Genomic DNA, 14,953 nt, shown 5'->3' with positions numbered 1-14,953 from the left:
CTTAACATGTGGCATCCGGGATCGTTCTATCTCACCATTAATCAGGAATCCCCCCCGCTCCTCGCGAACACATACAGGTGTCACACATAACCCTCATAAAACACACCAGCATTAAAAAATCAGCAGAGACCGAGCAAAGTGAAATATGAGCACCAAACTATTGTGTTCGACTCTGGTTAGAGGCCCAGATTTCATCTTTGAAGCACAATAGGCCTCAGCTATCTGATTAACTGCAGAAGCATTCGACTGGACTCTGTGAAGTCTGAGCAGATTCACAAGACTCTGGGCGGATTCTTTGATTGCCGTAATTGGCACTTTAGCGTGATCCTTGTGATATTGGGCAAAAAAAAAAGATTCCGCAAATAGTTTTTTTTTTGTGAATTTCATTCATCAAACCCCGGCTGTTTGACTGTGTTTGTTGATTAGGAGTTGGTGAAAACACTTAGAGAGTTTCTTTTAACTCAAAACTCAGTTCTGCAATAACAGACCAAATCCCCCACAAAGTGAAATCACAGTCACTTCATTAGGCAAAAAACAAACAAACACATGCACAGGGATTTGTCTGGGGAACAGTTCATCCGATCTCTTTATGATGGTTGTATGACGGCACTTGAAATACTTTATGTCACTTGTCATGGAACATAAGCAAACCATGTCATATTAGCAAACACAAAAGGGCCTTACACCAAGCAAACTGCAGTCAGTTTCCATGCACAACCACCCTTGTGTGTATGGAAAGGTCAACGAGGAATCTATTATGATTATTCACATATTTTGGACATTTTGTGAGGAACAAAGTCACAAGTAAATCAGCTACTGTAATGGTACTTGATGTGATTTGCATTGTTCAGAATAGGAATGCTTATAGCTGGTGTACATTAACATACTGGATAGGAAAGACTCTCAGGGTTCTTAATGAATTGGCTCATGAGAATGAAACGTTTCGTGGCCTTAGTAATGGGACATGGTTACGTGTTAGTATTAACGGGTCTTTGCAAACCAATTGCGAGATGAAAACAAATGGATGTTGAATCGGTCTCTACCCTGTGAATACAGTTAAAGACGGTGTGTGTCCAATCAGTACTTTGCGTCCTCTTCTCAAAGGTCAACTCTTCGCAGGACACTTGGCACAGCAGCCGACATTGCAGCACTTGGTCTGCTGTGCATGGCTCTAACGATTCCCGTACCGTTAGTAGACGATTCCAAGGAGACAGTGAGTGGGTAGTGTATCTGTTCCTGTCTGGTTTTTGCTGTGTGCGTATGTTTTCATTTATCGTCTCCTTGGTTGCTACACGTTTTACTTCTACATCCGTTTGAGTCTGTATGTTCTGCTCACTTCCTCTCTGGCCTCGTCTGTCATCTCTTTAGTTCTGTGTGTCTCTCTGTGCCTGTCTCTCCCACTCTCTCACTTGCCCTCTCCATGGGGCATTCATTGTTGGTGCGCGTGTGTGTGTGCGTGTGTGTGTGTGTGTGTTGCAGCAGCAGCTGCTGTTTCTGCACTGCACCTGTTCATGTCTCATCAGTCAGGCACTGACGGACTTCAGCCCTTACATGGACCCACCCTGACACTGGCAGTGTGACCTAGCCTGCCCCCCACCCCACACTTCTAACACACACACACACACACACACACACACACACACACATATCAAACTTTGCTGAAACTATCTGCTCCTCCTGGGTACATTTCTCAGTTGCATCAAGTTTCAAAATGAATCTCGCCGAACAAACTGGCGGTGCAGGCGGACTCATGTGAGCGCTGAGAATATAAATGACCCTCAAAATACGAGATTTGAGTCCGATCCAGTCTAGAACATAGACGGGCCATAATAAGTGTCAGGGGGGCTGAGGGCACTCTGCCACGCCTTGCTGCCACAACTGTACTCACATACACAGACCCACTGCCCCAGAATGATGATGATGATGAAGGCTGTGAGTCAGTCACATTGTGCCTATGGAGTTACAACATGTTGTGGAAGTGAACAGTTCTAGGGATTGTTTCATAGCTCAGCGATTGACATTTGCTATTGATATCACTGCAGTGACATATTTGAGTGCTGTCTCTTTTTACATTCTTTGTCATACAAAGGGAGAATCGATGTGAGCAGAGGTTTCACAAGATCTGTCCACCTTTACTGAAAACCAGAAGAAGATGAGCCTGTGTTAACTCGTTGGATGTTGTCGTCACTGTTAACTCCCCCCGCCCCGGCATCAGAGACTAGAGGAGAAAAGACAAGCAGTTCAGGGTCTTACCATATAAACTGCTGACCTGAGGTGTTGGATTTTTGAGATGTATACTGCATGTTACCTCAGGCTGCAATTTAAGATTATTTCCATTATCAGCGGATCCACAAATATCTATTTGGTCTGCAAAACATTTGCAAAATGTGCATAATCATTTCCAGAAGTGATCTTTTGTCAAAAGAATCAACGAATCCTCTCAGCTTTGCTGTCAACTATGACTATAGGTCTATGTTAGCTGTGGCGTAGCCTTACAACTTAGTTACTGCACTGAACTGTGCATTTAGAGTCAGTAGTTTCACCGCCATCGCAGATTATTACCTCCGCCAAGGAGGTTATGTGATTGGTTCGCTTTGTCTGTTATCTGCTTGGTTGTTAGCAGGATTACCTAAAAAAAACGTATGGATGGATTTGCATGAACATTTTTTATCAAAGATGTATCTTTGATAAAAAAGGATCTGGATCCAGGAATGATCTGAAGGTGAAGCAGCGTATAGGTGGGGGACTGCTCAGCCCTGGCGAAGGTCTGCGCTCCGAGTGCTATTGTTCAGGAATAAATTCAGTTTGTGACCATCAGGAGATTGCGAAACGATTGTAAGCGTTTCAGAAAAGGCGCCGGTCAGTGGAAAGTGAAGCATAGAAAGTGGAAGTTATTGTTACATGCCGTTTTCTGAGTGACCTCAGTCCTCGTGACATTGAGGCTGTGTCTTCTGCCGCAGGAACACTGTTTGTTTTGCCAACAGTCGAACACACTAATCCTGTTAGAGGCCAGAGATGTTTTGGACCACACACACATTACACACAGGTACACACACACTCACACACTCACACACACACACACACACACACACACACACACTGACATTCCTGGTCCAGCAGGTACCGCACTGTACTCCTCTTGTCCTTTTCAGCCTCACTCACTGTGTACGGAAGAGCAAGTCTTCCGTACACTGCCCGTCACAGTCTTGGCACCGGTGCAGATCCCTGTGCTCTGTGTCTTTGACACTTGCTGACTGTAATCTAACACCGTTTGGGTTAGCAGGGAGACCAGCAGGTATCAGTGAATGGAGGCTCATGCTGGCTTCAGAAAGAGGCTCTCGTCGGGTGACACACTAGGTAATGCCGGGTTTTGCACAAACACATCTTTTTTTCCCTTTCATCCTCTTCCTCTCCCTTTGTCTGTCCTTTCTAAATTTCCTCGGCACCTTTCTTTCCCCATCTTTCTCTTTCAAACACACACGTGTGCAGACAAGACCCACAAGTGAGTTTGTGTGCTGGGTATTTAAAGATGCTCTTTGAGAATGGGTGATAAAAAGAGGAGAGTCGGAGGGAGAGAGAGAGATGGGGGGGGGGCTCTCGGTTTGATGTCCAGAATACGACAGTAGGTGAGAGAAGAACAAGAGAGGAAGGAAAAGAGGTCAGGAAAGATAGAGAGGTGCCGGCTCGTTCTTTTCGTAATGAGTGGCACCAGCTTTTGTGTCTATAGTGTGTGTGTCTGTGTGTCCTATTGCCTTTTTCTTTGACTCGTTTCTCTGCCTGCTTGTCTTTCTCATCACACACACACACACACACACACACACACACACACACACACACACACACACACACACACACACACACACAGAGAGAGTATTAAAGACGGTTTCACATTAAGTTTTCAGTAGATGTGGGTGTCCTCCTCTGCCACGCTGCTTTGACTGACTGCACACTTGGATCTTTTTTTTTTCCCACTGTACTTAACTGTAGCTTTGCGGGTTGGTTCAGTTGCTCATAAATATCACATGCATTATAGATATACTGTACGTACGTGTGTGTGTGTGTGAGGGAGAGAGAGTGTGTGTGTACAGGTCACAGTCTGACCGTCTCGTTCCCATCTGTCTTTGCCAGTCACGCACCCCATCAAACGCCACCTCACACACACTTTCCCTCTCTTTGGCTAAATCCGATTAGCTGGTCTGCGTCAGCTAATGAGACCCCCATGTAGCGACCCCCCCCCCCAACAGCCCCCACCACTCTCTTTCTTTGTCTCTCTCTCTCTCTCTCTCTCTCTCTCTCTCTCTCTCTCTCTCTCTCTCTCTCTCTCTCTCTCTCTCTCTCTCTCTCTCTCTCTCTCTCTCTCTCTCTCTCTCACACACACACACACACACACACACACACACACACACACTAACACTCTCTCACTGCTCAGGCCTCAGATTGGACCGAGGACTCCCTAATTATGTTTTAATTGCCCGTCTCTGTCCGTCCAGCTGGCTTGTGTGTAAGACACAGAGCGGCGGCCTGATTGATCACTCTGGTCCAAAACATGTTGTGAGCGACACCAAGAGACAGGATGTGAGGGAAAGACAGAAACGGGTGAGAGGAGTGAGACAGGCTGAAAAATATATATCATCGCCTACACCTCCTCCTCATTTTTACTCCATCATGTCAAAAGAAGAAAAAGTACATTACGGCGAACAGGAAGTGAATGTGATCAGTATTGTGTGACGGGCACGGCTAAAAGTTGTTGTTCACCTGAAATACCAAATGAAGTAAATATGTCCACAGCCGCTCCAGTGGCGCTCTGAGCCCCCGACCATTTTAGCGAGTTAGCGTGATCATTGTCTAATTAGCACTTAACTCAACCGTCGACTTGTTGGAATGTTTTAATTTCCCTGTCACTCAGGGTCTTTTCCCCCCCGGTTCGAGCGAAAGCCGCTTATTTTGTATTTGTGTTGAAATCTCTTGATGAGAAATTTGACCAAAAGCCCAATACCCCACGTGCTATTTCCTGTCTGATTATTTTTGTTAGACTTGTTTGCATGCACCAGTAATCCCATGTGATATTGCTATTAGTAGACTGAGTAACAGAAGATAATATAAATGGTGCATAATAGAATGATTCATAAGAAAGAAGTGGGAAAAGGTGCAGACATCAGCTGCCCAATTCGGTTCACAATAGAAAGTTCTGCTTATCAAAAACTGCACTCAAAAAAAACTAAAAATACAAATTACATTAACTGATTACGATTCAGGTTTTTTGTGTTGTTTTTTAAAAGCCAAATGACTTAACGAAGTTAAGAGGGGGGGTCTTAGTACATGTGCCAGTGAGTCACTTGATTTAATGTGGCATGTGTGTGCGTGTGTGTGCGCGCGCCCGCGTGTGTGTGTTTGTGAGTGCTTATTTTTCCCATGCACCACTTAACGGGACTCTTAAATCCTGAGTGCTGCCTAAAAGCACAGTGCTCGGTTTACTCACACATTCTTGTGCGTTTGCTCGTCTGGCTCGCTGTTTGTGTTGGCGCAGAAACAGAAGGGGGATTTTCTCGAGGGCTACATCCCTCATACACAACTCAAAACATGAGACACATTTGTAGAAACTAATGTTGGTTCACTTGAGAGCTCCTGAGCGTGCGGAACATAGTATTTGATGAGGGAGGGAATGTTGCATGGGCAGAGGAAAAAGTACATGAGGAAAATGAGAGGGCGGGATAAAAATAGAGTCAAGGGAAGTGGGAAAAAAAAAGCAGAGGAAGTGAAAGAATAGCACAGTGGACAGAGACATGAGATCTTTTCGTCAAATGTCAACGCTTGACTGACCCCTGACCTCCATGTGGTTTGTGGAATGTCGCTCCCTAAACTAACCACAGCATGTATTTCTGACAGCTCTCCCCATTACCTCTTCTGGATACTTGCTTTCTCCCTCCATCCTTCGCTCCCCCTCTTCCTCAGTAGTGCGATAGCAGCGTTCCCATCCCTCAGCTATACTCTCATCTCTCTTTTAGACATTTTTGAGCAAACACACTTTCATCTTCCCATGTCTGCATTTCTCCCGCCCTGCTATTAAAAACTGGCCTGTCAAACAACCACGATTCCCAGAAGTCCGTCCTCCTCTGCACTTGGTAGTTTCTCACAGGGAATAAATTATTCACGTGTAGATTTTGTTGTCCAGAAACCGATGATTAATTTATGCTGCCATATGGGATATGGGGCCGCGTTGTTCATTAGCAACTGTATGTATATATTTTCGACATTCTGCATATTCATTTGAGGGTAAATATCTCTTTTTCACGATACTACTGATCTAAGTTCATATCTAAAAACAGCCCTATTGGCATGCCAAAGGCAAACATATCGAGTTGGATGGAATATGAAGGAGGCCTTCCATTTGTTGATGACTTGATTTAGTTGATTTGTCCGCTCAACCCCATAACATTGTCCTTTGTTTGTCCTTTCTTTGTTGTTGTCCTTTGTTTCCTCATACTCGGTAAACCCCCTTGTTTACATATATTACTGTACCTTACCGTGACCTCATTAGCAGAAAGTGAGCTCCTTCCTCTCTTCCTGCTCCCCATCCTTCCCCTCCCTCATTCCCTTCCTGTCCTCCACCTCTCCTCTAACGCGATCCACCTTGTCACGTTGTTTCTCGATAGCGAGTTGCACAGAGTTTAGAGAGCAACGGCGTCGCCTGTCACCACAGAAACCAGTTTGAACTCATCCTGTGCTCCTGCCTCATCTACCCTCCAATTGAGATTTAGGACACTGTGCGCATCCTAATGTCTCTATTCAATGGAGAACACTTGACAGTGCCACTCACGGGGGCCTTTAAGCCTCACTCGGGAACTCTCAACAGTTTTCACTGCAGTTCTACACCTTTAGAGGGGTATGGAGAGTTGCAGCTTGCTACCTTTCCAGAGAACAGCTGCTGGAGTGGTGTTTGGATTCAGAGCGTTTAGAAAAGCGGCATGAAAGTGGCGCACGGTGTCTTGTCATGTGTTCAGACTGCACTGAACAAAGTGCAGCAGTGGTTTAAGAAGTTCCTGTGGAAGTTGTACTTTTTCGTCCTGACCTTCTGGGCAAATGTTGTAATCTGTTCTTGGATTTTGCATATTTTCCAACGAAGATGATATTTATTTTCCCCCCGTGGAGGATTTGTGTGTTCTGTGTCAAGGACAAGGCACAGTAAAAGCCTGTGTGTGTGTGTGTGTGTGGGGGGGGGGGGGGGGGGGGGGGGGGTCTGGTCTGGTCTGGTCTGTCCCTTTGGCATCACTTTGGTGGCAGTTGTCATCTCTGGAGCCTTACAACAATGTAAGTGCATACTGTACTGTACTTCGATTGCGCGCGCGTGTGCGTGCACATGTCTACGCGATGTGTTGTGTTGCATGTGTTGCCAGCGGGGAAGCGTCGTGCCTAAAAGCGTGGGGTAATCAGAGACCCCGGCCTCTTGTTGCTGCTAGTATGTGTGTGTGTGTGTGTGTGTGTGTGTGTGTGTGTGTGTGTGTGTCTGTGTGTGTCTGTGTGTGTGTGTGTGTGTGTGTGTGGGTGTGTGGGTGTGTGTGTACCACGAGTGATGAGTACAGATTGCCCAGGGCGCTGCAGGGAAAGCTGTGCTCCAGTGCTGATAAAGTCCCTCATGGTCACAGTGATGCTGTTCCCGGTTCTCGTAACAGTGTTTGAGCGCTCCGAGGCCCCGAGGGTATTATATATGCACACTGACTTTCATTGGAGATAGGTTGTAGTCATTGTCTTTCCTTTCTGCCTCTGTCTCCTACTGTCCTTCAAACAGAAATGTACAGTACTGATGTTTACTGTTATTACGACTTTGACCATGCTGTTCTTCTCCTATGTCATAATTCATTGCACTCAATTTAATGTAGGTGAATATGTTCCTTTTAGCTCTCTGCCACTAAATGGCACAAAGTAATAGGGTTTTTACCTTCATTTAATGTATGCAATTTTTCACCATACAACCAACGTTGGTTGCAATTTTGTCAAATTACAGTTTTTCCTTGCCTGAATGGAGAGTCGAAGGATTTCTTATCATTTAATAAAATGAACACAAATCCCTCTGGTCCTTAATCTCATGTCTTTGTTTCTGTCTTGTGTGGTTTCCTCTACAGTATGCATTGTGGCTGCGAGTGTGAAGGTTGCTCCTAAGGTGGAGGTGTTAAAAGGAGAGACCGCCAAACTGCCCTGCACGTACACTGACCCATCAAGCATCACTCTCGTCGAATGGTACATTGTAAGTAATTTTCCTAGTTTTAAATTTTCCTCCAAATTTGAACATCAACAGACGGGAGTAAAAAGAGAACTTGGTGATGTCCAAATCAAGAAAAATGGAAGGCACTTTCAAAACAAGTGTCTATCACTAATTACATTGTGACTTTCTTGTCTTTTTTTTCATGAATCAATTAATCCTCAATCCTTCTCATACTCCGACCTTACAGGAGGACCAGGGATCCAGGAAGCGCGTGGCTTTCCGCTCTCAGGGTGGCAAGGCAGAAAGTGACGAGGGCACCCCTCTGACTGGCCGCGTCACTATTGGGGACGACTTCACCTTGACCATCTCTTCCACCCAACCCACCGATGAGCTCGCCTTCTACTGCCAGGTCACAGCTGGCCTCGCCGGGATCGCAGATGCCACCACTTTGCTTAAAGTCTTCTGTGAGTCAGCCAGTGCACTTTGACCTCAGCGCGACCCTGACACACACACACACACACACACACACACACATTCACTTTCCCACACACTTGTTGATGTGTGGAATTTATGTCACTGCCACCAGGTTTAATGCTTGATCGGATCGGCGTGTGTTCATGCTTACTTCGATTTAAAAGGGGCTTAACCGCACCTAATGCATGTTATTCATTTAGCTTATTGCATTTTGCACATACTCAAAGTAACGCCATGCAAAACGTCATCATAGAAATATACTACCAAGAAGAAGAATTTGCCACAATCATCTACATCTATCAATGATTGTTTTGGAATAATTGTCAAAACTTTGTGGAGCTTTTTCCAATCGGGGTGACCAATTTCCTTAGATAAGTTCCCCAGAGGTCAATTAACCACAATCTAATCACTCTTGACACAATTGATGAATAGTTCAATCACACCTGTCATGTCTCATACATCTCACCTTAATAACAGGCCAGATTTATCGCCAGGGCGCCGAGGGCTGACCCTGGTGCAGCCCGTGCGTCCTTGCACCTCCCGCAGCAGTCCCTTAATAGACATCAATCATACTTTTTGCATTTAGCAGTAACATCAGGATGAATAGGATTCATTAACATGTTGGATTGGACTGATCAATCACCCTAAATAGGGAGGATTTGCGCTGTGAGAATGACGAAGTCACTTGCTTTAGCCGAGATGCTACTTGAAAAAGAGCTCATAAGTTGACCGTTTATATTTATTCAGTCAGAGGCGCCAAAGTTTAAAGCAACCTCATAAAATAAGATGTTCAATGTGAAAGCGCCAGTCGGTGTTTGACAATACCTCAATAAAGTGCTATTTCACAAGAGCCTTTTGAGATGCACTTAATGTCCACAGCTGTTAAAAAAACCCCAAAAAAACAGACAATACAGCCTGTCTCACAGACCAGCAATTATTCTCTGTCCACATTTGAACACTTGACTCATTGGGGGATGAATTATAGTGTGTCTGAACTGCCTTAACTTAATAGGACTGAGTTACGAGGTCCCCCCGAGGGCTGAGCTGTAGCAGTGATAGCCTGGTTTCTTTCTCTCTCTCTGGAGGCTCACGGTCGAGAGGAAACAGTATGTCTGCTGAGCACTTCAACGGAATAAAAAAAAACAATCCTACTTCCCCTTCTCCGCATATCCTCTGCTGCCTTCACTCTCTTGACATTCGCATGTTCTCAATTTGGGTTAAAAACTGATTTAACAAAAAAAGACTGAAAATGATGTTGTTGTTTTTTGCCATTGTTGTCCAGAGTGAAGAAACCGTCTTTTCAATGGTAACCATTTCTCACAGTGCATCTAAAATGAATGTGCTTCGGAAGGCTGCGGCGGTTTTGGGTGCAGTGTAAGGGAAAGCATGAAAACAAAGAATTGATTGAGTGAGACAGAGAGTGAATTACCCATCCACTGTTTATTTTCATAAGAAGTCGACAGCTGCTGGCGGTGATAAGGTGACCTTGCATGTTGAGAAGTGAGCTAGGGAATAAAGCAGAGAAATGAGAGGGAAAGCTTTGTTTGTGTGAGCCAGAGAAGGGGGGGGGGTGTTTTTTTTCTGATCTGACCCTTATCAGCTCATGTGAACCAGGTCACAGTGGAATAATGTTTGACAGGATATTTACTGCTGGACTTAATTAACAAGGTCAGCATTCATGTGGGTTGAACTGCATATATCGACCTTCACCGTGTGTGTTTTTATGTTTTCCCTCTCGTGAATCATAACGACGCAATAAAGATCTTTACCCTCCCGCTCTCTGTCTCAGTTGCCCCCGAGAAGCCAGAACTCACCAGACCATCGAGTCAGGCCATTTCTGTGGGAGAGACTACCAGCTCCGAGGTGTGTGTGTGTGTGTGTGTGCTGTTTGTCAGAATTTGAATAAGATTGAAAATACACATTTTCCTTCACTTATCTTTGGTCTTTTTTCCTGCATTGTTGTCCATGCGTATCAGATTGGAACCTGTGTGACGATGAATGGACATCCCCAGCCGAGGATCATCTGGTTCAAAGACGACCAGCCCCTACCTGAGTTCAAAGACAGGAAAGAGAGTATGTGCACTCATGAGCAAAAATATAGCACAGAATAGAGATTAAAAAAAAAAACATGTGCTTTCTGCAGTCATTCAATCAGTCGATCATTTGATTTCATTCACTTTACACATGTTTACCCCCCTCTCTGTCAGAGACCTTCATGATTCCCTCGGTGGTGAAGGAGGCTTCGGGTCTCTACACCATCAAGAGCACCCTGTACATGCAGCCCACCAAGGCCGACAAGGACTCTGTGTTCCAGTGCACCGTGGAGTACAGCATGCCAGGGGACATGATCAAAGAGAAGAAGTCCGACACCATCACCATCAACCTCAACTGTGAGTGGGGAGGGGGGGCCGACCCGAGCGGCATTAGTGTGGAGATTACATCTTGTTCGTTTATGACGAGGGGTCTTTCACGGTTCTGTGCACTTCCTCCACAGAATTGTTTGTGATAGATTATTAAATATTAGCAGTAATAACTCAACCAGACCAAAACCAGGTGGATGAAAGTGTGAAGAGAAAAAAGGGACGGGTCATGAAAAACCAAGGGTTTTCTGAAGAGCAGCTTTATTTATTTTGTTCCTGCTGCGTGTTATTTGCGCTTCTATCTGACTTATTAATATTGTAACATTATTTTCAATATGTTGGTGAAAAAACAAACATTGTTATGCCATGACAATGTGAAAGTGTCAATTTTCTTTGGCCTCAGGTTCCACAGGTTGAATGCCCCCAGATTCTTACAAAATAATTCAACCCAAAGCTTTTTGTTAACTGTTTTTAGAAAAAATATGAATGGATTGTCAGAAAAAGCAAAAATGCCAAACAGTTGCTGACTCCATTTTTTTTTCTAATTCTTATAGAATAAATGATTTGTCAGTTAATCGAGAAAATAATCTGAGGATTAATTGAATGATGAATAATGAAAATCATCTGTAGCTGCAGCATCATAAAACGATATATCATCCTGTATCTTTTGCTTTCTGAGCCTATGTCATCAGGTGCAAATCTTTCTTCTCGCTAAATAACGTAGTTAAACACAGCCACCGTGGAATTTGATTGTGAGATAAATAGGGGAATGATGAGGAAAGGAAACAGGAGGCACTGGGAAAAGAAGAACATTCCTGCAGGAATACCTTGCACATTACTGATTGACGATCTGCAGTAAAACAGTGCAAATGAATCCAATGGAGGAATTTTCACCTGTTCCCCGTCTGTCCGTGTCCGTCCAGATCCATCCGAGAAAGCGACCTTCTCCCTTCTCAACGCCGATCAAGTCAAAGAGGGCGACACTGTGAAGATGAAGTGTGAGACCGATGGAAACCCTCAGCCCGAGATTGACTTCACTAAGGACGTACGTGCTGCATTTCATGTACAAAGAGATTAGCCGGGCCCTAATAAAAAAAACCCTCTCTCTAATAATACCTGTCCTTCCATCTCCAGGGCAAAGACATTACTGGTCAGGGCGGACTCCTGACACTGAAATCTGTCAAGCGCACAGACGCCGGCGAGTACAAGTGCACAGCCACGGATTTCGACAACTTGGACGCTGACCTGGGCGGAAAGATTACTCTCATTGTCCACTGTGAGTGAGCCAGACACGGAGGCACACACACCATGTGCCCCTGCAATATAACGTAAAAACAGATGAAGAACAGTTTAACTCACAATTTTGGGGGTTTAGCCCCCTATGCAGTAAGGTCTTTTTTTTTTTTTTAATCAGCAAATCGCAGATTTAAAAGGGTTAGAGCAGAACGAGCTGTAATGGAATCCTTTCAGTCGGCCGATATCAAAGTCAATTTTTCACAGTTCATCCGGTGCTTTAATGTTATCCCAACTACCACCTAATTTGATCTTATCACACACATTAAGCACAGATAGCCTAGGAATAGCAGGGAAGAGGCTTAATTTAGGCTTCGGAATGGGCTTAACTTCAGAGTAAGTGCATTGGCTTTGTACTTACAGGAAAAAAAATGTAATATTCTCCTTCGCAGACTAAGACTAAGAGCCTTATTACATGGTTGTTTAAGAGAGAAGAAGCTTTTTGATTTTAAGTGGCCCTTCTCTTCGAACATATATGAAAAGTTGCTTCTCATTTTGTCTCCGTCAGACATTGACCCGGTGAACGTGATCCCTGCGGAGCCTCAGGTCGCCATGCTCGGAGACAAGGTGGAATGGCAGTGCAAGACCAAGGCCTCTGCTCCACACACTGTTCAGTGGAAAAAGGTGCGCCGCGTCACTCTCCTACCCTTCCTTCCCTTGTCCCGTCAGGCTCACGGAAAAGGTTTATATTAATGTCGGAGCAGTTGTTCTGAATCCGTCTCTCCCGACATATTAATAACACTTGCCAAGTGTTGAACAAGAATTCGTCAATGTATTTTTTTTTTTTTTTTTTTTTTTAATGGTTCAGTTTTTGTCAAGACTTTAAACAACCAAGACAAAGGGTTTTCACTGTGTCCTTCTTCGGGGGATAAGACAACATTTCGTTACTGTGACATGTTGAAACATACAGACCATAACTGTATGCGCAGCTGCCACTGGAGCCTGCAGCTCTCGAGCAGGGCTCCCTTTATACACAGTTGTGGCCCGACTACACTGGCTGTATTGTGTTGAGTCCAGTTGCAGCAACTGGAGAGACGACGCTGCTGTTTGTTCCGTGTTGTGAATTAGAAAAAAACACCCTAACACCCACACACAGGACATCTGAACCTTAAGAATGGCTCAAATAAGTTCGACCTCAACCCAGGCAGGAGCAGAATATGTTTTGTGTATTTTTTTTACGGTAACAGGGTAACTCAAGTGTGGTCTTTCTGGGTGGGCAAAGGTCAGTTTGGAGTTTTCTGTGCAGCAGGCTGAAGGTAACAGTTGACAGGTGGCTCTTTTTCCGTGACAAACAATGCATATTGTGTCATATTCTGAATCAATTCTTTTTTTTAACCTATCACAGAACAGAACATTTCTTCGTCTATTTGAGGCAGCTGGGTACATTCTTTGACTGTAAAACCCCAAACCTGTGTGATACCATTGGTATTTTTGGTATTCATCCCCTACACCTGCATTTGTCATGTGCTCCTCCAGTGTCAGGCTTGTTGTTGTTACCTGTCTATCTACTGTTGTGTCTCCGGGGGCTGATGAAAACACACACAACTGCTGGTTTTGTGGGTAAAGGAGGTGTTTGCTCTTCGAAATGAAGATTCCTGTGAGAAGAATTGCAAGAGACAGGTTCATCACGGAGGACCGACTTTGATCTGTTATCACGACGACGTGGAGTGTGTTTGTGTGTGAAGGGCTTCTTTTCTTCTTTCCCAGCATAGCGGCGTGCCTACACACCAGATATCCACAGTGCTGCTCTGCTCCCGTATTCACACACAGAGAGAAATGAGGAATAACAGTTTGGAGTCCAGTTTGGATCATATTTCGGGGTGTTTGTGTTCCCTCAGGGTTCTGATGTGCTCTCCCAGGACGGCACTCTGTCAATACAAGATGTTTCCTACGATAAAGCCGGAGAATACATGTGTGTTGGAGCCGTGCCATCTGTGCCAGGACTGACGGCCCAGTCGAGTGTCAACCTCACTGTCAAAGGTAACGCACTCGCATAGAAATACATACGTACTGCAGACGCAGTACACAACTCAGCAAGCCACTGACAGTAGCTTTGTAATGAGTATGATATATTCACTATTGTAAGCAGCGTAATCTTTTTTTCTCAATTACCACACACGCACGCACGCAGTATAATTACAATGATCAGTGTTAGGGTGTGCAGGGTATTGTTTTAGTCAGAGGAAGGATGTTGAGAGATGGTGTCACTTCCCAGACTTTTGATTATGAATCAGTATGTGATGTAACGAGATAAGTGTACCAGATCTCTGTGTGTGTGTGTGTGTGTGTGTGTGTGTGTGTGTGTGTGTGTGTGTGTGTGTGTGTGTGTGTGTGTGTGTGTGTGTGTGTGTGTGTGTGTGTGTGTGTGTGTGTGTCTGCCTGTGTGTGGGCGTGTGTGCACTGTTTACAAAAAAAAGGATTCCAGTTGTTCACCCACTGCTGTCTCACTCCCTCTCCAGGAAAGCCGATCATTGAGACTCCCGCCGCTGGAGAGGTGGGGAAGGAAGGAGACATGGTGTCTCTGAAGTGCTCGGCCTACGGCTACCCCGCCCCTCAGTTCACCTGGAAGCCCTCAGGAAAGGAGGTACTAATGCCGACACAAAGATGCCTCTCTCCTAGCGGGCAA

General features: G+C 44.9%; 1 protein-coding gene across 2 annotated transcripts in view; it reads left to right on the top strand.

The window, feature by feature from the left end:
* Positions 1-14,953, top strand: part of bcam (basal cell adhesion molecule (Lutheran blood group)) — a 49,912-nt gene that overhangs the window by 25,530 nt on the left and 9,429 nt on the right. For both annotated transcript variants that reach the window (XM_035628602.2, XM_035628609.2), the window contains exons 2-11: positions 8,121-8,242; positions 8,448-8,664; positions 10,464-10,537; positions 10,651-10,747; positions 10,882-11,064; positions 11,958-12,079; positions 12,169-12,310; positions 12,836-12,951; positions 14,166-14,307; positions 14,787-14,911. In XM_035628602.2, the coding sequence (XP_035484495.2) occupies positions 8,121-8,242; positions 8,448-8,664; positions 10,464-10,537; positions 10,651-10,747; positions 10,882-11,064; positions 11,958-12,079; positions 12,169-12,310; positions 12,836-12,951; positions 14,166-14,307; positions 14,787-14,911 (1,340 nt within the window). The remainder of the gene's footprint in view (positions 1-8,120; positions 8,243-8,447; positions 8,665-10,463; positions 10,538-10,650; positions 10,748-10,881; positions 11,065-11,957; positions 12,080-12,168; positions 12,311-12,835; positions 12,952-14,165; positions 14,308-14,786; positions 14,912-14,953) is intronic.

This window comes from Scophthalmus maximus, chromosome 1, assembly GCF_022379125.1.
Source record: "Scophthalmus maximus strain ysfricsl-2021 chromosome 1, ASM2237912v1, whole genome shotgun sequence".
In the NCBI taxonomy this organism is placed as follows: Eukaryota; Metazoa; Chordata; class Actinopteri; order Pleuronectiformes; family Scophthalmidae; genus Scophthalmus; species Scophthalmus maximus.
Note: the sequence above shows the minus strand (reverse complement) of the source record. Positions and strands in the feature narration are given on the sequence as shown.